At 39.3% G+C, this 24,051-nt stretch overlaps 1 protein-coding gene across 3 annotated transcripts in view; it reads left to right on the top strand.

Annotated features, from left to right (window-relative positions):
- Positions 1–24,051, top strand: part of Sh3kbp1 (SH3 domain containing kinase binding protein 1) — a 342,524-nt gene that overhangs the window by 192,837 nt on the left and 125,636 nt on the right. For all 3 annotated transcript variants that reach the window (XM_023709017.1, XM_004625662.3, XM_004625663.3), the window contains one exon: positions 2,567–2,772. In XM_023709017.1, the coding sequence (XP_023564785.1) occupies positions 2,567–2,772 (206 nt within the window). The remainder of the gene's footprint in view (positions 1–2,566; positions 2,773–24,051) is intronic.

Genomic DNA, 24,051 nt, shown 5'->3' on the forward strand with positions numbered 1-24,051 from the left:
CACCAAGGGACTTTGACAGTGACTGGACTGGCCTGTGCATTGTTGACCTAGATGCATCTACTGGCCACATGTCTAGAGGTCTCACCAGTGCAAAAGTCATTTTCAGTCATGCACACTTTTTGCATTCATCTCGTCATATATTAGTAAAAAGCCCTTCACAAGCTGACCTTAGTCCACCCTCCACTCCCTGACTTGCACTGCCCGAAAGTGTCCTCTGAGTATGACATGGAAACATTTTACAGGACATAGTGTATGATGGACATCAGTAGAAAAAGACAGCGCCAAACAGATGGAAAATTGAAGCTACTTTTCTTCCCTTCCAAAAGGGAAAGGAACTTGATATTGAGGTTTTTCACTATTGCGTATATTTAGCTATTTATTTTATATCAAAATGACCCAGGCAATCAGAATTTCTGGAAGAAAAATCTGCCGTGTGTTTCCTTCCCAGGTCATGCTTGCGAAGTTGAATGACCGTGCAGTCTTTCTCTGTATAATGTAGAGTATTTCTTACAGTGGTTAATATAACATTATTAAGATAAGCCTGAAGGCAGCAAAACCCTAAACCTGGAACCTCAGTAAATTTAGGATAGCATTGGTTGAAAATATTATGGTTCTAGCTGTGGAAAATGAAAGATGAACCCTTTGAATTGTTTTCTCTAAAGAACTAAAACATATTTCACCTAATCTGTCTGCCCTGCTGCCTTCTGGTGGTGATGGTAGGGGTGGTGGTGGGGCTAGTGGTAGGTGGAGGAGGAGGGAGGGGGATGGAGATAGTTTCTTTCCACTAACCATTTTTTTTAAATTTCACCCTTAAATGGTTCTTTCCAAACCAGAAAAGAATATACGAGCCACTTACTGCATAGAAAGAATCCATACAGCAAAATGAGAACATGTTAAAGGGAAATGACACAACATTTAGACTCCAAAATTAAATCTCCAGCAGAAATAGTTCCAAAAATGATGAACAGATAAACACATGGCTGGCTAGCTAGTCTGGGGGCTTCTCCATGTTTGCACACTGAAATGTCCGTCTGGGAGCTGCAGCTGACCCCCTGATTGTAGGCTGCTCTTCATTGTTCTGTCCTCTGTTTTTGCTCACAAATGCTGTTCTTTAGTTAATGAAAATGTGCCCTAGGGACCTTCCTCCTCCCCCACCTTTTTGGCTTAGAAATATGCTTTTATGGAAAACAGCAATAGCAACAAAGAAAACCATTGTTTTAAGAATTTGATTTTGAAACTTGTTAGCAATTTATAGTGACCTTTGTATATTTTATCTGTTTTCATTTAACAGTTTTTTTTTCCTGCACTGAGGCTTCAGATATAAATGACGTCAGCATTTTGTGGTATTTTATATGAGCAATTATTTGGTGAATCATTCTTACAGACTCAGAGGTCCCTGACCTGTAGGAAATAATGCATGATTGGCTAATAGAGAACAAAATTTGATTATGTACTTTCATCCCAAGAGCATCACTATGATCAGGAGATACGTTGTAAATGGTCAGGAACTGTCCTACACATCCAGAGGCTTCGGGAGACAGTTTAATGGAAGAGTTGAATATTCCATAAAATGTCCTTTGAATCCTGTCCTTTGATGACATAATTGTTGTACTGACCATCAAAGGAAGAATGTATACCTAGAAATTAACTGGACATGCATAGGATCTTCCTTTTAGGAGTATGATTCTAGGCAGAGCCTGGGGATAAAAAAAATCTGGGGAGGTAAGTGTCCATATTTTCTTATTGATAATTATTTTATGCCTCCCAACATATGCCACAAGAGAGTAAAGGAAGAGTGTTCTTTCCCCACCACTTTTTGGAAAAGGGACTCAACTTTGGAAAGATGATGGTGTTAAAGTGGGGAAGAAGAGCCATAAGTGTTGGAAGATTTCGTCTCCGGGAGGGCAGCTTTCATTCCCTCTTTTAAAAAAACAACACCATCATCTTGCTAGCGAAACTGTCTTACTGTCAAGTTTGGTTTAGTGCATTCCTAGAGAAATATTTCTGCATGCATATATTCCTTGTGAAGCCATCCAAGGGGATTTAATTCTTTGACAGTCATAATTGTGAGTGGTTTCTTTAATTGCTAATTTGTTTAAATTGCTTTTAGCTTTACAGTTTCCCTTTAGGAAATGTTACTTTCAGTGCTAATTGCTAATTGACATGAGTCAGAGTGATTGGAGGTACAGTATGTGGTACTGACTGGGTGGGGAGGTGAGGAAGGGGTGGGGAGGGTTGTCATTGCACAGTTTATGGTCAGACAAATTTGGATGGGAACCATGCTCTGGCTGCAAATGGGCGAAGTGTCATATGTACAGAGATCTTTAATTAGATTTTTATGAAAAGTTGTTTTGACTCTCTGCTTAAACTAAAGGCTGGGGTGAGGAGATTAAATAAAACTAGGGGCTAGCCAAATGCAGCATACTGAACGCACCAAATACCAGAGCCCATTGCAAGTTATCTTCTACTCAGTAATACATTCAGAGGTGGCCCCTGGCTAGCTGTGAAGTTTTTCAGGGCTTTGGCTGATTTCTGAGTTCTTTCTCTCCATGTCCCCTCTTGACAGGCTTAAGGGAGACCACAGGCTCCGAGAGTGATGGGGGTGATTCAAGCAGTACCAAGTCTGAAGGTGCCAATGGGACAATGGCAACTGCAGCAATCCAGCCCAAGAAAGTTAAGGGAGTGGGCTTTGGAGATATTTTCAAAGACAAGCCAATCAAACTAAGACCAAGGTCAATTGAAGTAGAAAATGACTTTCTGCCAGTAGAAAAGGTATGTTCAACAGTTTCTGTTTTATTTTAACATTATGTGAAATATCCAAAAGTGCACTGTAGGGTTTGGCGTCAGAGACTTCTGATTCCATTCTTTGGGTTTTCCTATGTCCTCACGTACTTACTAGCTGTGTGCCCTTCCTCCTTTTAGGCTCTCCCTCTGTGTAGGAATGCTTTCCTTGAGAGGTTCATGCCCTAGTGTTGTTGCTTTATTTCTTACCACTCTCTTCTTGTGTTTGTGTGTTTTCTATCACTAAAACAAATTACCTGAGATGTTTCTTTTGAAATTTTTACTTTTATTTGTACAAACTTGGAGTACATAATGATTACATTCCCGGGGGGAGTTGGTACATGTACATAACACATCTAAATACTTTTTCATTCTCTTCCCCTTACTTCCGTCCCTGAGATAGATAATCAGCTTACAAAGACAAAAAGGTTATTTTGGCTTACAGTTTGAGGGAGGTATCAGTCCATTACTGGTTGGCCCTATAGCTTTAGGCTATGATGGTAGTGCATGGAGGAGCAAGACTTGTGTACCTCATGAGCTAGATAGCAAAGAGAGAGAGAGAGAAAAAGAGAAGGTTCCTTACAATCTCCTTCATCAGCATGCTCCTGATGAGCTAAGGACCTCCCACACACCCATACCTCTCAAAGGCTGTACCACTTCCCACTGGTACCAACCTCGGGACCAGGAGTTTAATACATGAGCCTTTAGAAGGCATTCAAGATTCTAGCTGTAGCACCTCTCCAGGGAATATTTCTGAAGATGACTTTTCAGACAACCCAGCAGTTCTCCATCCCCGACCTCAAAAACCCCGCTTATCTGGGCCGACCTAAACACATGACCCTGATGCTTTTTAGACCCCAAGAATCTCACCCAACTCTGTACATGTCTCTAATGCTTTGTGGCTGGTTATGTTAACTGTGGTTCTGCAGTAGAAAAAAAAGAATTGTGCATTTTTTTTTTTTTTAAGAATTAGGTGCCAATGATTTCAGACTGCTGAAAGGAAGTCTCCTGCATGTGTGAATGATGGAGACAGCCTGCATTGTGACTCCCTGGGTTGTTCCCATCAGGAAGCTGGCTGTTTTCTTCTGCCTCTGGTTCTGCATTGGCAAGAGGCAGACATTGTGTTGCTGCTGAGTACGCGGTTGCCATGGCAACATACTCAGAGCCATTGCAGCTTGTGGCTGCTGATGACGTCTGCTGTGGTACACTTCTAAGCATCACAGCCTTGCTTAAGGAGTTGATAAATTCTATGGAATTTTCCAAATTATAATAGGCTACACTCGTGCTGTGCTTCAGGAATTTTTGTAATTTGATTTAGTGCTGAAATTTTTGCTTTGATGTTTGTGCCAGCAGGTTTGAGGGATGGGCTATTGGTAATCTCTCATGCCAATTTATCAGGGGCTTCTAAATGTTTTTCATTTTTCATAAGATGAAAGATTGAAAGTTGCGTCATCTTCTGCAGCTGTAGAACTTCCACCCTTCCCTGGCCTTGCAAATTTGCCCACCCACTATCATCATTTATTAGAAACAGATTCGGAAAAGAGAACTTTTTGGATACTTATTTTATCCCCTTATAGATGAATAGGGGAATGGGGAAAATATCCAGAAATTAAAGACTGTTTTGTTTGAACTTTTGCTTTGTTGAAGCTTCTCTGAGCCAGCATTGTTTCTTTCAGTAGCTCACATAGGATATTTTTCAGGGTCTAAAAATAGTCTAGATTGTATCCTGGCTTGTGACCTCACTTCTGCTTCATGTAGTCACATTCAGATTCCTGTAAGCCTGTACAAAAGAACATATTCGCATCTTTTTTTTTGATTATTCTTTTTTCCATAATTTTATTGAGAAACAAATAGCAGTGAGACAGTTTCAAATCAAATTGGTAGGACAGTTTCAATAATTAACACATTACATACTGTCTTCCTAGTGGTTAATTGCTGTACAAGATGCGGACGTGATATCCTATTTACAAACACCATTAGAACAAATCCCTCTATTCATTAAGAGAATGTAACTATATATCTATCCTAACCACTTTGAATACACAGAAACAAAATGGACATTCATCTGTATCCCCTTTTTTTTGTTAAGTTCCATTATTTGAATATTACAGATGTGTAAACTCAGCAAAATATTCTAAAAGAGTCCAGTAGCCCATAATAGTATTGGGTCTTCCGCTTCACTGGCAATGTCAGAAATTGTTGACCTGAGTCCCCCACAGCTCAACATAACAGCATGGCTTTACTTCTTATATTTCGTTTTTATACTTTTCTGCTGGATGGTTAAGACCAAGGTAAAGCAGAACCTATGCAACAAGAGTTGTAGCTTTTGGGTCTGATAAGATCAGTGAAATCCCCTCAGGATTTATCCTGAGATCCTGTACCTCAGATTGTAGAACCTTTGTCAGTGTCAGCCATGTGGATGAGTCACAGCCATTGCTTGGCCAATGTGCTCTCTGTGAAAGCCTGAATAAACGTTTTCTCTCCAAGTGACTCTCCTTAGGCGCACTCTACATCATCGATCGCTTTCCTCTTTGGCGCTCATAATCTCCTTGATCAGAAAATTTAGGACACTACCGAGTTACATGACGTAATAGTACAAGCTCTCATATGTCCTGAGTCTTAATTGACCTTAGAAGGCTAGGGCCAAAATGTTGGCTTTCCTTGTGGCCCTCCTTTTTCTCTAATTTTGGTCTGCAAACTTAGGTTGTTAACCATCCAGAAGAAAAGCTTATTGTTATTATCAAACGATTTAGGCTATCAAGCTTAACCTCACTATCTCACTGCATTTCAAACATCTTAGGCATAATAAGGAACAGGTATTTTTCATCAAGTATTGATATGTTGAACTTTAAGTCCCTACAGAATATGACAAAAAACATTTAAAAAGTACAATACATTTTTAAAATAGGCATAAAGAATGATATACTTCCTATGTTTACACATAAGTCCAAAAGTCTCACCATATACAACCTTGAAACAGGACAGTCACACAATATTCCTTTTCCTGTCTCTTGCTTTCATTCACCACCCCCTTCTTTGTGAACAACCATCTACCTGAGAGACAGCATAGCAGCAACTGGCATGTCATGACCAGCATCCTGTATTCAGAAGACCAGAATGACAGGCACTCCAAGCATGAAACTATTATTACAGATTACCATCTGCAGTGCAGTTGCTTATTTCACAGGTATCAGTATATACACTTAGTCAGGGTGAGAATCTTTCCAATTAACTGCTAGATTCAAAAATCTTCTGGAGATTCCTAGGATCATTCCCTTGCCCATCTTCTACATATAACTGTATGGCTTGACATTGTCATGTTTACATGTTCGCATCTTGGGAAGAAACAACAGATGAAATTTTTCTCCATTTTATTTAGGTGTTGGAAATGAATATGACTATTGACTCAGTCAGCAAACAGCTTTGTAAGAGGACAGTGTGTATGTGTATAACTTTTAAAGTTGCTATTAATATTTGTTTTAACTGCCAGTAATGAGTTATTCATAACAATATCTGTATCAAATACAATACTCTCATTCGTTTATTTTTGAAGTGAAAGTCCTGATGTTCCCTAGATAGATCTTGAGCTTCTAGTCGCAAGCAGTCCCTCTGTCTCAGTCTCCCACATGCTGGGACTATCGGCCTATGCTCTATGCCCACATACTCCCAAGTTTATGCCTTCACACACCTTTTCCTTGAGCCCCAGAGCTGTTTAGCTTCCTACTTCAGTGTCTCTACCTGGATATCTTAACTCCACATCAGTTTGTCCAAGCTGAAGGTCCTCATCCTGCCCACTTCCACCCACAGTTTTCCCTGTCTCAGTTAAAGGCAGTATCATTACCTTCCCACTGCTCAGGACAAATGCTCTGGGATTGCACCTGACTGGTCTATCAAGATCAGTCAGGAAACCCCATCAGCTTTGCCTCCAAAGTATGCCCAGCATTTACCTAGCCATGTCTCATCACCACCATTGTTCCCTAACAGAGCTTTTTGCTTCTCCCTACTGATGTACACCATGTGCTCGGAACAGTGCATGGCACACAAGCGGGTGCTCATAAGTATTTGTCAAATGATTAATATTAAAAATTGTATTAACGTAGGTCTTTAGAACTTACCGGCACCTATAGAATGAATGGACTGGGTAGGAGACTAATAGTTGCACAGTTGAAAGCATGGCAGTTTATTGGTATTGATGACTTGAGGCATTAACTTCACCAGAGTTATGCAGTCTTTTATATGTACATATGTGTGTGTGTGTGTGTGTGTGTGTGTGCACATCTTGATTTCTGATTTGTTTACAAAATGAAACCATGTGCCAGAATCTGGCTTAACCTACTCCATGTGAAGCCTCTAGGAAACATCTAACTCCCTAAGCCTTCTTTTTACTGACTGTGACCAATTTTTACAATACCTAAGAAGATTTGAAACTACCTCGGCCCCCTGCTGTTGGCACCACCGAAAATTGCGTAGATTTATGGATCCATTACGTTATTGTGCAGTCTGCCATGAGAGCTGATGAGTGTAATGTTGTTTATTAGTGTACAACCTGATTCTCTTCACTTTTGAGGTGGTTTTGTGCCTAAGATTTAGGTTTAAGGAAAAAAGTTTTCTTTGAGAATGGAGCTCACTGTTCTGATTTTGCAGAAGTACGAGCTAGATCTGTTGTGGCAGCATTTGGTAGGCGAGGCCTAGGCACATCTCCTACATAGGCTGGGGCAGTTGGCATTTTTCTTTCTTTTTTGTTTTTGGTATTAAGTACAGTGTGTACAGGGTCTCACTACATGGATCGGACTTGTAGTGATCCCCCTGTTTTCAGCCTCGCAAGCACTGGGATTACAGGTGCATGCCTCCATGTCCAGTCTTAGTCACAGTCTCAGGGTGTCCCAGGGGCAGGGCCAGCATGGCACACCAGGGATTGAACCCTGGTCCCTGCGTCTCCCTAAGCAGGTGCTTTAAGAGCTATCTGGCCTCCCTGGGCAGTTGGCCTTTGACATGGCTGGTTTGATAACTTGGCTGAGGAAAAAAAAGGCATCAGACAGCTTTTAATAACTATAGGAATCATATTTTTTGCATTTAGGTTTGTGAAGTACTAAGACCTGATTTTCTGCTTATCTTGCCTGTTTTAATCCAGATGACCTGAATTGATAATCAGATTAAGTACCAGAAGAAAGATTGCATATATCCCTTTACTAACAGTGAATAAAGAAAGAGTAAATATAAGTATTCTGGTTTCTTTTATTAAAATATAAGGAAGGACCCCATTTCTAAATCTTTTTAACATTACCAAGTGGATATGACTGTGAATGACTTGTATAAAGCACCACTTAAATATTAATAGATGAAATGATATGACATCTAAACTTGTTTGCAATCGTTTGGAAGATAGAAGAATGGGTAGGGCATATAAGAGATAAGGTGCGTTAGGGTTATGAGTTTATAATTGTTGAAACCAGGTGACACATAATTAGGAATTTGTTATATTCTATTTTTGTATCTTTTGGAAATTTCCCCTGATAAAGGTTAAAGAAAAACCTTAGAGAAAAATGTAGCATTTAAAATTTAGTTCAATTAATCTCAGTCCTTTTATATGTGTGTGTATGGGTACAGATGTGTTTTCCATTCTTGGTTCTGTAATGTCCAGTGTTATTTTGCCATAGATTCCCGTATCAATGGTGACTTCCTAGGGATATCTCACTTAGTGTTACTATTGTTTCAACAGCCCAAATAAAACTCATCTCTTCTCTCAAAAAAAAATTTAGTTCAGGCCAAGCATGGTGGCACATGCCTATAATCCCAACACTTGGGAGGTTGGGCAGGAGGAAATGTTGCAAGTTTGAGGCCATCCTGGGCTACACAATGAGTTCAAGACCAGGCTGAACTACATAGTGAGACCTTGTCTCCAAAAACAAAACAAAACAAAACAACATCAGCGAAACACCCCTGAAGATTAGATGGGCATGGTATCTTTTTATTAGATTATTGACCTGAAAATTGTCCTCAGTTGGGCCATCTATAGGATGGAAATACTCTTTTTTACCTTTTGTACCTCATAGGACTTTAGCTAAAAATAATTTGTGAATTGTAAATCAGGCTCATTTCTACTGTGTCTGTTGAGTGCTCAAGATTGACATGGTACTAGGGATACAGTGTTGAGGGAGATTAGATCACTATTCTCTCAGGAAGCTACAGAAAAGCAAACAAGTGATTATAGTGCAATGTGAGAAATGCCAGATCAGGCTGAGAACACAGCGCTATGCACTAAGAAGACTCTTTGGGCATGGCAGGAAGTGGTGTTAGAGAGGCTAGAGTGTGGGTTCATGGGTGTGTGTACCCACTTCCTACAGGAAGTGATGTTTTGTCTGATACCGCAGGCCCAGTAGGCATTTGTCAAGCACAGGAACATAGACTTATCAGGGTGAGAAGAGCAACATATATAAATACCTCTAAAGGGAGAATAGCACAGATAGTATATACAGGCCACAGGAAAAAAAAAAGAGGAAATACGAGAATATGGAAAGAAAGAGGACCTAGAGCAGTGGTGGCAAACAATAGCATGAGTGCTGCAGGAGGCTGTTTGTATCATTGAAAGCTCTAAAAGTTTCATTACCACTGGCATAGACCATGAAGAACCTTGTGAGATTTGTTAGGAGTTTGGACTTGATCTTGAGGGTAACAGGGAACTATAAAAGGGTTTTAAGCATGAAAATTTTATGACAGATAGCTGGTTTAGAGAAAGAATTCCAGCTGTAGGGTGGGGAAGGGACCACAGAAACTGCTAAGTGAAATTCAGAAGACAAGTAACCGAAAATTACATTGGCTCTTGTAGTAGCTCCCCACTCCAATCTAGGTACTGAATCAGTTGATGAATGAGTCAGTGAATGGAGAGGTGAAGGCTCATTTTTCTAATTTTTTTCAATATGGATATCCAGGTGACATAGCGTTGTTTGTTGGAAAGATCATCCTTTCTGTGAGCATGACCATATCGCTTCTGTCATCCCTTAAGTTGCTGCATGTGCGGGGGTCTATTTCTGGACTCTATTTTGTGAGTTCACCTTTGAGCTCATTCTACATTGCCTTGGTCTTTATCGCTCTTTGAGATAGTTCAGGCTATTCTTAACCCCTTGCATTTTCATTTAAACTTGAAAATCAGCTGCCAGTCTTCACCACTACCAAAAACGATTCTAATATTTTGGTTGGGATTGCATTGAATCTATAGATCGTTTGGTGAAAATTTACATCTTTCCAACATATAAACATGGTAGTTCCTTTGTGTAGATCTTATTTCACTTTGTGAAAAGTTCTCAAGCAGTGTGCTTGTGTACTTTGTATGCCTTTTTGTGCCATTATATTGTAATGTTGTTACTGATAAAGGCAGTTGGAAGGTACAAGTTAGTAAGAGAGTCAGGTGGGCCTGCTAGCTGATCACCAGCATTAAACTCACCTACTGATCTCAGCAGGATTGCACAAGCCCAGGCCCATATGACTTGGAAGGGCCTGCCCCTTGAGGAAGAGCAGTGTTATGGTTTGTATTTAGGTTTTCCCCCCATGCCTCAAACAGTCATTGGGGCAGGCTTCCAGAGTTTTTGCTTAATTCATGATCCAATGCTGGAATTATAGGTGTGAGTGCTACACCTGGGCCTGACAATTTGCCTACAAATGTAAGGAGGGGAGCGAGGCTTGCTAGCTGCAGCAGCCACTGCTCCTCCCTTTTGCCTTTGTTCTTTGCTGTTTTCTGCCACCATGGACTTCTGCCCTCTGCCATGTGCCTCTCTATCTTGGAGCTATCCAAGATGGACTGAAACCTTCACTAACTGTGAGCTAAATAAACCTTTCCTTGCTTAATTTTGAGTGTCTGGTATTTTGTCCCAGCAATGAGAGAAAAGTAACTGACACAAGCAGCTAGTGCAGCTTTTAAGTGAGGGAGACAGAAGGGTTGAATGTGCCTCGTTTACTTTTTGTAAATTCAGCTCTCAGGTAGGTTGTTTCGCCCTCACAGAGAAATGTGAATAAAGGGCCAGAGACTATCAGGAGTGTTCACTTGTGTCCAAGAGTCCATTTGAATTATGTTCATGTGGTTAAGAGAGCTTCTCATTGTAGTCTTGATTTATATTTCCCTGATGGCTAAAGATGTTGAACATTTTTGTATATGGATTGGCCATTTGTACTTATTTTGAGAAATAGATATTCAGTTTTTTGCTCACTTATTGATTGAGTTACTTGTTTTTTGAATTTTCACTTTATGTATACCAGATATGAATACTCTTCCAAGAGAGTGGCTGGCAAAGGTTTCTCCCATTCTGTAGCCTGTGTTTTTGCCAGTTGTTTAATTTGTTGTGCACAGCTTTTTATTTTATTATTTATTTAGTTATTTTTTATTTTTCTTTCCTTCTTTTTTTTTTTTTGGTGGTGCCAGGGATTGAACTCAGAACCTTGTGCTTGCTAGGCAAGTGCTTAGTCTACCGAGCTATCTCGCTGTGTTCTTGTTTTATAATATCTCTCTTTGTAGTTCAAGTTGGCCTTGAATTCACTAAGTAGCCCACACCGGCCTTAAATTTATAGTGATGCTCCTGCTTCCGCCTCCTAAATGCTGGGATTATAGGCATATGTCACCGTGCCCAGCTAGAGGCTTTTTAAATTTGACATGGTCTCATTTTTTTAATTCTTGCCATTATGTGCTCTGCTGTTGGAGTTCAGTGACTCCCCGTTTTCCTTTAGCAATTCCAGTTTTGGGTCTTCTATGTAGATCATTGATCTATTTTGGCTATCATCAAGAGTACAAAAACTATTAAGTGATAGCAAGGATGTAAGGGGAGAGGAACTCTTTTACACTGTTAGTGGGGATGTAAGCGAGTACAGCCACTATGCAAATCAGTATGGAAGTTCCTGAAAAAACTAACAATGGGGCTATGATTTGATCCAGCTATACCACTCATCAGTATATTCCCTAAAGAATTAAAGGTGTTATATTATAGAGATGCCTGCATACCTATATTTGTTATAACACAATTCACAGTAGTTAAGCCATAGAAGCAGCGTAGGTGCCCATTAGGAAATAAGTGGATAAAGAAAATCTGCTATATAGATATTCTCTTAGTCATGTTTTCGTTGCTGAGACACAATACCTGACACCCACAACTGAAAGGGGGAAAGTTTATTTTGACTCATATTTTAGGAGTTTCCATCCACGTTTGGCAGGTTCAAGCATAAAAAGCACACAGTAGAAAGGCCTGGGCAGAGGAAAGCTGCTCACCTCATGGTGGCTGGGAAACAGAGAGCAGAGAGGATCAGCTGGGTCCTCCTTTCTTTTTCTCACCTGTTCTCCTTTTTATGAGTTACTCAGGTGAGCACTTGATAAATACTTAGGTAAAGGGAGCATTGAAAGCTACATGTGGCTCAGTAAGCTACAAATATTGTGTGAGCTCCTAGACCTAATTTGGGTGGAGAATGTGTCAGGCTCTAATCATTTCAAGACCAGAAATAAGCTTTGGGGATCTCCACGATCTAATGATATATTCTTTGACTAATGAAACTTAACTGGGCCAAAACCTTGTAATTATCTGAGACTTAAGAGTATTGGCTATCCTATCCCTCATTTTGGTGGAAAGATAAGATTATGTGCCATTTCTTGAGCTGTTGGAAAATCAATGACTTTTAATGAGCAGATGGTCTTTAGATACCCACTAGTTGCCTGGGATGAATGAAGCACTTGAGATTTTCACACTGTGGTTTACCTCTCCCCAGTGTATCTGTTTCTTTATCTAGGGAAGGTAAAAATAGAGGAGGATTAATAGGAAAAGGTAAACAGTTTTGCAGCATTATTGTTTGACATGGTTGGTGCTGTTTGCAGTTTAATACATGGTGTGTTCGACAAATACAGTGAATATTTAAATTTTGAAAGCTTGATACAGTAAAACACACATTGCCTTTAATCACCCTCAACATGTACCCCTTGCTTGAAGCACTCTTATCCCATCATTCTTGCCACTTTCTGAAGCTGTTTTGAGCTTGCCCTCCTATGTTTTTAGTTAAGCTGGTGTGGCTGCTTCCATGCCCTGACTGTGTTCAAGAAGTTTACCTCTCACAATCGTTTTGACTTTGGAAAGGAGCCAGAAGTTGCATAGTGCTAGGTGTTGTGAAATGAGGACACACCATAATGTTTTTACAAGCCTGCCTTTCCATTTGGTGGCACTCTACAGCAATATTCACTGTATCTCTGCTCATGTCCCGTAAGGACGTGAAAGAGGACTTCCAGAACTGCATCAGAAAGTGGCAAAAATTATGGGATACTTGGAAGAGTATTTTGAGGGAACTTGATGGCATTGTATATTTACTGTAGTAAATTTTTAAAAATTTAAATAATCATATATTTTGATCACTCTTTCTTTCTTGGTACTGGGAACCAAACTCAGGACCTTTCACTTGCCAGGCAGGTGCTTGTGTTGCTGAGCTATCTCCCTGGCCCTTTGACATGTACTTTCAAAAGCACTCAAGCTAATATGTTTTTGACAGTACTAGGAATTAAACCCAGAGCCTTGTGCATACTACGCAAGCACTCTACACTGAGCTACACTCTTAGGCCTTAGTAGTGTGTTTTCTAAGAAATACTCAATTGCAACCCAATCATCTGCAAGTATCACATTCCAGGAAAGAGGAAGGGAGGGGAGGAGATGATGAAAAAAATCCAGATATGTTATGTACATGTATCCACTCCTCATGATGAATGTAATCATTGTATATGGCAAACATGTACAGAAGGAGAAAAGAATCACATTCTGAGAAAGCCTTTAAAATTATGTTTTCAGGAATACCATTCAGTGGTGTAAAATTAGGTTTTCTGGAGTACTATACAGTGATTATTAAGCATGCAGGGCAGAGAAGCCTAATTCAAATTCCAACTCTGCCTCTTCCTGGGATAAGTTATTTAATCACTCAGTGCTTTTACTCCTCAGTTTTAAAATGGAAAAGCAAGAGGACCTGTCCCATGGGTTCTTATGAGGAATAGTAATGTGTAAAATGATTAGAAAAGCTCCAGTAATCACTTGATTGAAGTAAGTTATTATTCTTATCTTTTTAAATAAAATACAAGGAGTTCCCATAAGTGGCAGTGCCCTTTCTAGGATATTTTTCTTTCTTTCTTTCGTTCTTTTTTTTTTGCAGAACTGAGCTTTGAACTCAGGCCCTTACACTTGCCAGGCAAGCACTTATTCTACTGAGCTATCTCCCCAGCCCCTAATTTTTAAAAATTTTTAAAATTAATTTTATTGAGAAACAAATAGCTATGAGACAGTTTCAAAACCGATTAATAGGACAGTTTTACTAATTAATACATTGCATATTGTTACCTTCGTAGTGGTTTTTTTATAGTACAAGATGCAGACATGATATCCTGTCCAAACACTATTAGGACAAATCTTTCTTCTCATTGAATTAAGAGAAAGTAGCTATAAATCTATCCTATTTTGTATACACAGGTACAAAATGGTCCTTCATTTGTATCCCCCTTTTTTTGTTTAGTTTTGTCAGAGATGGGTATTCCATTGCCATTTAAATATAATAGGTGCATGAGTTCAGCAAAATAATCCAATAGAGTCCAGGAGTCCATAATAGTAGTGGGCTATCCATAGGACTGGCAGTGTCAGAAGTTGTTGACTTGAGCCTTTTACAGCTCAGCATATTAATATGACTTTACTTTTTATACTTCATTTTTATGCTTTTCTGCTGGATGGTTAAGACCAAAATAAAACAAGACCTATATAACAAGAAATGTAACTTTTTTATCTGCCAAGGTCAGTTAAATTTTAGATTATGGAAAATATGCAACTCTGAGAAGTAAAGTTGACTCTTGATATATCTGTGGTAGCCATTTGTTTCATATAACCAAGTCTTAAATGTTAGTCCCTAAAAAAGAAGTACCATAATTTGAGATTTTGTTTGTATCACTATTGTATTTGCAACTCCTTGAACATAGTTGTTAAAACTATTATATCTAGTTGGCCCTCAATAAATATTTGTGGACTAGATGATAAGATAGTGTTTTGCCTTAAACCAGTTGAAATTATGAAGAAAACTCATCCTGTTAGGGGCCTACTTGTCGTCTACCTACAGATTCACTTTTTCCATGTGTTCTGTAATTGGCTCACTCATTCATTCACTGAGGCCTTACTGAATGCCTTTTACGGATCAGCTGTGGCAGCTCTAGGATTTGTATATAAATGTTCTAAGGGATAGTAATCCATGTGGAAAGGGATTGACTAGATAGCATAAGTAGTTGATGTATTTGCATAATAAGTGCAGACTTTTAAAATAATTTTATTTTATTGAGAAATATCAATGAGACAGTTTCAAAACTGATTAATAGGACAGTTTCAATAATTAATACATTGTACATTATTATCTTCTTAGTGGTTATCCATAGTACAAGGTGCAGACAGAATATCCTGTCCAAACACTATTAGTACAAATCTTTCCTCTCATTGAATTAAGCAAAATTAGCTGTATATCTATCCTAACTATTCTGCGTACACAGATACAAAATGGCCCTTCCTTTGTAGCCCCTTGTTTTGTTTAGTCCTGTCAGAAATGGGTATCCCATTGGCATCTAAATAGTATAGGTGCATGAGTTCAGCAAAACAATCCAACTTAGTCCAGCAGTCCACAATAGTAGTGGGTTATCCACAGAAGTTGTTAACTTGAGCCTTTCGCAGCTCAGCATATAAATATGACTTTACTTCATGTACCTCATTTTTTATACTTTTCTGCTGGATGGTTAAGACCAAGGTAAAGCAAGACCTATATAACTAGAAATGTAACTCTTGTATCTGATAAGGTCAGTCAAGTCCCCTCAGGATTTATCCTGTAACCCTGTACCGCAATTTGCAGATCTTTGTCAGTGTCAGCCACGTGGATGAGTCATGGCCATTGCTTGATCAATTTGCTCTCTGTGAAAGCCTGAGAGAATGTTTTCTTTCTATGTGACTCTCCTTAGGCATACTCTATGACATCGATCACATTGCTCTGTGGCTCCATAATCTGCTTGATCAGAAAATTTGGGACACAATTGAGTTACCTAATGTTCCAGTATAGGTTCTCCTATGTCCTGAGTCTTCATTGACCTTGAAAGGCTAGGGCCAAAATGTTGGCTGTCCTTGAAGCCCTTCTATTTCTCTAATATGTGGTCTGCAAACTTAGGATGTTAACCCTTCAGAAGAGAAGCTTATTATTACCCTACAACTTATGCAGTTGGGTTTAACTTCACTATCAGACTTTTTTCTTAGACGGTTATTGATTTGGGTTGGGAAGGTGTGGTCTAGTTAATTAAAATGGAATTAACATCTCTTATCCCACTCATGTCTTGGATCACTCATCATATACAAGCATCTTGATTTGTCACTACATCAGAAAGACTTGAGTATTTAGAAAAGTCCCCATAATGCAGGGGACAAGGACTAGCAGAGGTATGTCCAAAGTATCAATGAGAAGAAAGAAGAAAGAAATACTAGCTTTCCTGGTCCTTGAGAAGAAAGGAGCATGGTGTCCCAGAGAGGTTTTCAAGGAGAGAATAATTGATCAAAGTGTTAAAGAGGATGAGAAGAGCTTGACATGGTGGCAACCTGTCTAGGAGGTCAGTCAAAAGACTGGACAGGTGAGAGACTGGGCAGGAGAATAGCAAGTCAAGCCTAGCCTGGACAACATAGTGGCTTGGTGTGATTCTGTATCAAAATAAAAAAGGGCTGAGGCTGTAGCTCAGTGTGAAGACTCCGGGTTCAAGCCACAGGTGAATATCTCTCTATCTCTATCTCTATTTCTATTTCTATCTCTATAATATATATATATATATTCCAGCAGCAGTACCTGGAAAAAAAGAGCATGATTAATCCAAAGGGGTCAGGAAGTGAGTTGAACTGGATTGTAGAGGCTATCGTCATGGTGGTAGTGATGGTAATGGTTGGCATTGGAGGGGCAAGTGACATCTCTTCCCATAAGGCTCTGCAGAGTTCTCTCACAAACTACCCTTCAGGGTAGGCTGGCAAGTTGGAGGGGTTCAACTGGGTAGCAGCACAGTCAGATTCATATTTTAGAGAGATAGCTGGGAAAGTGCCAGGGAATATAAACTAGAGATGGAAGAGTTGCCAGCCTGGGGCTTCGAAGTTGATTACTGATTGGCCAGGCACCAGGAACTTGTAGTAGCTTTTGGAAAGGGGCAGATGGACCCACCTCATGCACAGTCTTTAGGCTGGGCTGCTGATGCCTGAGTTGGCAGCAGAACTGACGGAAGAGCCAAGTTTCCTTTGAAAGAAAATTCTTTTGTGTATTTTTGGGAACCAAAAAGCCAGGAGTCAGCATTCTCTTATCTTTGTTAACAGATAGACTGAAGATAGAGAAAATTTTGAAAATTAAGTTGGGAGATCATCGTTAAATATATTTGCATATATTTGCAGACATAAATGTATATATCTATAAAATACAGATATACGTTTATTTATGGGTACATAAATAAGCAGGCTTATCTTCCCAGATTTTAAATTAATTGTAATATTTTAGAATAGTATTAGATTTATAGAAAACTAGTGAAAATAGTAGAGTTTTTACCTACCCCACACTCAATTTTCATTATTGTTAATAGCTTATGTTAATATGGTACATTTGTCATAATTAGGGAGCTAATGTTACTATATCATTATTAACTAAAATCCCCACTTTATGCAGATTTCCCTAGTTTTTTACTCAGTGACCTCTGTTTTTTTTTGTTCCAGGATCCCATCCCAGGGTATGCATTATGCTTAGTCACCCTCTCTCCTTTTGGCTGTAACAGTTTTCAGACTTTCCTTGCTTTTGATGACCTTGGTAGTTTTGATTTTTATTGAATGTCCTTAAAAAGACACTTGCCTGAAGTTTTTCTCATGATTAGACTAAAGTGATGAGTTTGGGGAGGAAGGCCGCACACACAGGTGGAGGGCCTGGTGGCCTCTGTGGCCTCAACCACATTGCATTGCGTAGCATCACATCATGTCGCATCTCACTGCATCACATCACGTCACATCTCATGTCAGGACACATATGTTGTCCAGATATCTTCTCCCAGTTGATGTTAACCTTGCTTACTTTCATCGAGGCTGCACTGGTCTGTTTTTTCCTCTGCTAAGTAGGGGTAATCTGTTTTTTCCCCTCTTCCTGTACTTAACTCTTTTGGAAGGTTACCCTGTGAACCCTACACTTGAAGTGTTAATGCCCCACTTCTTTGATCAAGGAAGGAGTATCTAAGTAAACTGTTTAGAATTCCTGTGCACAGAATATTTACCTATTCTCTTTTGCCCTAATTAGGTTTCGATAAGTTGATTTCTTGTCTGAATTCCAAATGCTAATTCTGTAGCACTTGTATTACAGTTGTCATTTGCCACCTAGTGACATCTCTCACATTTGGTTTTGGTGTGTCATATGTAAGCATATCTGTATCTTACTTAAGTAAGAAGATGCTGAACTTTTTCAGGACTGAGATAGCATCTCTAAAATTTTTTTTATTGTTCTGTTCTTTTGAGACAGGTTCTCAGTTTGTAGTGCAGGCTGGCCTTGAAATCACTGTGCAGCCCAGGCTGGCCTCGAACTCATAGTGACCTTTCTGCCTCAGCCCCTGAGTTCTTGAATTACAAGCATACACTCCCACACCTGGCTTGGGTTGACATCCTGTTCAAAGGCCCCTTCAGAGTTGGACACAGTGCAGACCGTTAATAAATACTGGATAAATTAGTAATTTTTAATTATTTTAATTTAAAATGTAAATACTAACCATAGTGACTGAAACAAGTCATCAAAGTCTAAGAATATGTGAAATGTAGCAAGATGAGGATATTGTTGACCTGGCAACCTGATTTGTGGAGTCAGAACCTGTAGTAGTGACTGATATGTTTCATGCTTTGTGCTAGATCGCTCTCTAAGCATTTTTACAAATAGTAATCTTTGAGACAACCCCATTGTTGAGGCCATGATTTCCATAATGGGGTACTCATTTTGTTCTGTTTTGTTTTTTGGTGGTGCTTATGATCAAACCTAGAGTCTCATACATGCTAGGTAAGTGTTCTACCACTGAGTTACATTTCGATCCCCATTATTCACATTTTATAGACAAAGAAACTAAGGTAAAGAAAGGTTTAACATGTTTTTCAGGATTACACAACTAAGAAGTAACCGGGAGTTTGATCTCAGATATTGCTCACTTTAAAGTTTTGAACTCTTGTCTTTGTATTTTTTTAGTACAGGGTCTACAGGGTCGAATTTGTAGTGATCCTCCTGTTTTTAGCCTCTCAAGTGCTGGGATTACAAGAGCACGCCACCACACCCAGTCTCAATCGCCACCTCAGCGAAACCCCACCCCTCCCCCGGGCAGGGCCAGCGCAGCATGCTGGGGATCGAACCCCAGCCACTGTGCTCTGCCTAAGCAGGCACTTTAGTTGGCTGAGCTATCAGGCCCACCCTGAAGATTTGAACTCTTAACCACTGGCCTCTGAATTTATTAAAGTGGTAATTAAAATGGTATCTTTTTGTTTGTCTGGGATTTTATTTTTTTTTCCTTTTCTGAAACAGGGTCTCACTATGTAGTTCAGGCTGGCCTTGAATTCACAATGATCCTCCTGCTTCAGCCTCCCTAGTCCTGGGATTTCACATACATACACCATCATGCCTGGCCTAAAATAGTATTTTATTTGAAGGAAAAAGATTTCAAAACAGTTTATTCTCCAGGCTGTTAGCATACTTCTGATGATATAGTACCAATTTTGCTGTGTTTTTGCTAGGGAAAGTCTTTCCATAAAGCCAGAGCTGTTTTTCCTTTTTCAGTTTTTTTAATGAGTAATTTTATGTGTAGTACAACTAATTTTATTTCTTTAAAATACAGGCATTTTCACAATTGATATTTCATATACATATCTAGCCATGCAATCTGTTAAAAGATAGTAGGCTTTTTATTTGCACTCTGGAATTTTTAAGCAGAAGTGGCAGCTGGATCCTGGCAAATAAACACTCTCTCAGTGTGTTTCTTACCCGAATGGTCACACCTTTGGGCCCCAGGAAGCAACCTAGATTCCTGCAGAGATGTAGGAGAGGGAGGAGGACTTCTCGCAAAGCCACCCAAGCCATGAATCGGCCCTGGCTTCCTGAACCCTAAACAAATGCAAGCTTTGTTCTCCCCATTCCTCATTTGGTCCCAAGTATGACTCAGGGTTAGGCTGGGTCCTCAGGCTCCGCGCCTTTGGCTGTTGTAAGGAAGTGGGAGGATTTCAGGGTAGTTCTGGGACCTTTTCAAACTGAAGAGAGAAGACTGACTGCATGATGGGAGAAGAGGTATTTCTTTCTTTTCTTTCTTCCTTCTTTTGTTTTTTTTTTCTTCTTTTAGAGATGTAATACATCCCTTTAATTTGTATCTTATCTATACCATTTTTGTAGCAGGACTTGTACTGGGTTAACATCGGTGGGTTAGGATGATTTATGTGCCAGCTAGAATCCCACAATGGAGGAGGAGCTGTGGATATGCTAAGGAAGCACCGATCAAATGTAAGGATTATTTTCTGAAGTCAAACGTTGCACTGTAGCTATGTAGCTGTTTTTATCATACCCCTGCCCCTGTTCCTGCCCCAGCCCCCACTGCTTTGGTCAACTCAGTCATTAATTTTTACAGCTGTTTGCAATTTCTGTCTTGGTTTTCGTGTGCTCATATTGCAGAGTAATTTAGATGGGCAGTTTGCACAAGCAGTAACTGTTACACCATGTCACAGAGCTGTTTAGCAATTACAGATGTTTGTGTGGTAAACAAATACAGCTTGCTCTTCAGGATAGTTTAGGAGAGAAGAGTATGTCCACACTGAACAAACTCGCTAGGAGACTTTTCATTTGGGGGGGGCACAGCATCTGATGTTGTGAATGAATGAAGAAGCTGTGAGTAGTGACTTGTGAGTGCTAATCCACTGGGGTTTTTTTTTTTGTGGCGATAAAGATACGTGCCTGATGTAGTGCTGAGTATTTGTATTCCTATATTCATATGTGAAATAAAATACAGACAATAAATTATTTGTGTTTCTACAAGTTTACTAGTAATAAGCAGTCATGTTTCAGTGAGTTGTTCCTATTTGTATACCTAAAAGCAGAAGTCTGTCATTTTCCAAGCACAAAATAAAATTCCCTAAATAAACCACAGGATAAGTAAGGCTTACAGTGTGTCATGTGTCTTCCATATTCCCATCTCTCATTGAAAAAAAACTTTAAGAGGTGAGCTGAAGTCTATAAAGTATGTCCCTTCATGTCGTTTTCTGTCAGCTTTAACTTGTATTTTCAAAATATGAGGGGGTAGGGTGGCAAAAGGGAAACATTTTAGAACATTATTTTAAGAATAAATACTTCCTTGTGGGGCTCTGTAGTATCAGACCTGAGCACAAGATTATGTCTATGCAGTTTATGGTGGAAGGATATTCAGAAAGACAAATCTTCTGCCATCATCTAACACTTCAAAGAAAGCAGATAGAAAGGCTTAAAAGGGCATATAGCAAGTATGCAAAACAGATGCAAATTGTGGGGCATTAGATGAATGATTCTGGTTTACTTAATGCCAGAGAAACTGTCCATAGTTGGCTGCACAGAAATTCTTTATTTTCAAAATTGTTTTAACGATTTCAACTCTTTTGGGTTTTCATATTAATTTCATAAAAGCCCGCCAATTAAAAAAAACTGTAATTTTCATGAGAATTAGATTATTAGATCAGTTTTCAGAGAATTGTTACCTTCAAGTGTTTCACCTTAAAATGTCTCTTGAAATCTTCAATTTCTCTGTAATGTTTTCAGATCTTGTAAACTTTGTAATGAGATTTATCACTTTCATATTTTAATACTTTGGTAAATGATATGCTTTTATTGGTCACCAGGCAGTAGAAGTACAATTGCTTTTCAATAAATGTTATTTTATTTTTTAAAAAAGAATACTTCTTGAAAAGTTTTCTAATGGGGCCTGATGCTTGCCTAAAAGGAGCACAGAGGCAGATAGATGAGTAGAACACCAGCAGGGTTTGACTTAAACAAAAATAACTTCATTTCCAAAGACTTAGAAAGGGGCTGGTGAGATGGCTCAGTGGTCTAAAGCACCTACTTAGAACAAGCTTAACAAAGCACAGGGACCGCGGTTCAATCCCCCAGCACCACATGCCAGCCAGCCCCGCCCCCTGGTGGGCTGAGCTGGCCACACACACACACACACACACACACACACACACAAATAAAATAAATTAAAAAAAAACAAAGACTTAGAAAGACTTTTCTAGGGAAGGAGATCTGAAGTTTGCTTGTGTTTCCACCAAGTGTTGGTAATCAGAATAAGAGAGTAAGGTAATAAGCGGTCTTGTTTCTGTGGGTAGCTCATATTTACGATGGAGAGCCTTTCTGGGAGAAACGATTGAAAGTGCAAGAGCTTGTTAACTATGCGAACCTTCCTGTAGTGCCCCCATGCCCACCCCTGGGCCCATTAGGCACCTTCCTTGTGAATGAAGAAACTGAGAGTAGTTACTTCTGGGTGCTAATCAGTACTTTTCTTATGGAGATAAAGATAACTTGCCTAATGTAATGTGAGCATTTGTAGTCATATACTCATGTAGAGTGACATAAAGATAATAAATTATTTGCTTTTCTACAAGTTTACCAGTATTAAATGGTCATGTTTATTAGTTTGCTGGTTTACTGGTAATAAGTGGAGGTGGAAGAGAAATATAGGAAAGGGCCAGGCAACTTACTACTTGTGTAGCCTGGAAGCTGTTGAGGACTCCCTGAACCCTCTGCTTGTTTGTTTCTCAAAATGGAAATAGCTCTGTGGCTTCTCTTATGGCGAGCATTCTTTACAAAATCTATAATAATAATAAAAACTCAGAAATTGAGGAATATGAATAGAAATTGCCCTTAGTATTTTGGGAGCCTTAATATGCATGTAGTACATACCTTCCACCCTTTATATAGTAATGGGCTTATAATAAGTGTTGTCTATCTTAAAAGCTGAACATACCGTGGGCCCTCTTTTTCTGTCAGGCAGCCATATAGTATCTTTATGGTGTCCATCTATCTTAGCGATACAGCACTATTTATTAAACCAATCTCCACTTGAGAAGTCTTCAGGTTATTCTTACTTTTTAATGTTAAAATATTCTTATATATACATCATTGTTATATGTTCCCTGATTATTTCCTTAAGTTGAATTTTTAACAGAAGAATTTTCAGGTTAAAGACTGACAATTTTCTTTTTTTAATGAAAATAATTCAAATACATGGAATAAAGGTAACTTTCTTTTTTTTTGGTGGTGGTAGGGATCCAACTCAGGACCTTGTGCTTGCTAGGCAAGCACTTATTCCACTGAGCTATCTCCCCAGCCCCCAAAAGTAACTTTCTTATCCTATGTCCTCAGTTTTACTTTGCAGTGGAAATCCTCAGAAGAGCTTTTCATGTCCTATATGCCTGTAGAAATGTGTTATTGTTTTTTAAATTGTGATAAAATATCCATACTATAAAATTTACCATCTTAACCATTTTTTAACTTAGTACAGGGTCTACAGGGTCTCACTACATAGATCCAACTCATAGTGATTCTCCTGTTTTCAGCTTCCCAAGTGCTGGTATTATAGGCCCCTGCCACCATACCCAGTGTCAAGCAGCATCTCAGTGTGGCCCAGGAGCAGGGCCAGCATGGCATGGTACCCCTGCCACTGTGCTTTGCCTAAGTGGGCACTTTAGTTTGCGGAGCTATCTGGCTGGCCCTATCTTAACCATTTTTAAGTGTACAGTTTGGTAGTGTTAAGCACATTCATGTAGTTATGTAACTGTCATTACTATTCATCTCTAAAACTTCTTAATCTTGTACAACTGAAACTCTATACTATTTAAATATTAACCTTCCCCATAGCAGGATCCCCCATGACTTGGCAACTACCATCCTGCTCTCTGTCTCTAGGAGTTAGTCTGGTTACTTTATCTGGTATCATATAGGTTTGCCCTTTCATGCTTGGCTTATGTCGCGTAGCATAATGTAGTCAAGGTTCATCCATGTTGTAATTTGTGTCAGAATTTAGTTCCCTTAAGAGCTGAAATATCACATTTTGTTGGCCCATACCTCTGTCAATTGAGCTGTTTTCATCTCTTCTATATAGTGAATAGTGCTGCTGTGAAAATTGGCATACTGATACTTGTCCCTGCTTTCATTCTTTTGGTTATACACCCAGAAGTGGAATTGTTGGATCATATCGCAATTATA

The sequence above is a fragment of the Octodon degus genome, unplaced genomic scaffold (genome assembly GCF_000260255.1).
Source record: "Octodon degus isolate 3935 unplaced genomic scaffold, OctDeg1.0 scaffold00010, whole genome shotgun sequence".
Classification (NCBI taxonomy): domain Eukaryota; kingdom Metazoa; phylum Chordata; class Mammalia; order Rodentia; family Octodontidae; genus Octodon; species Octodon degus.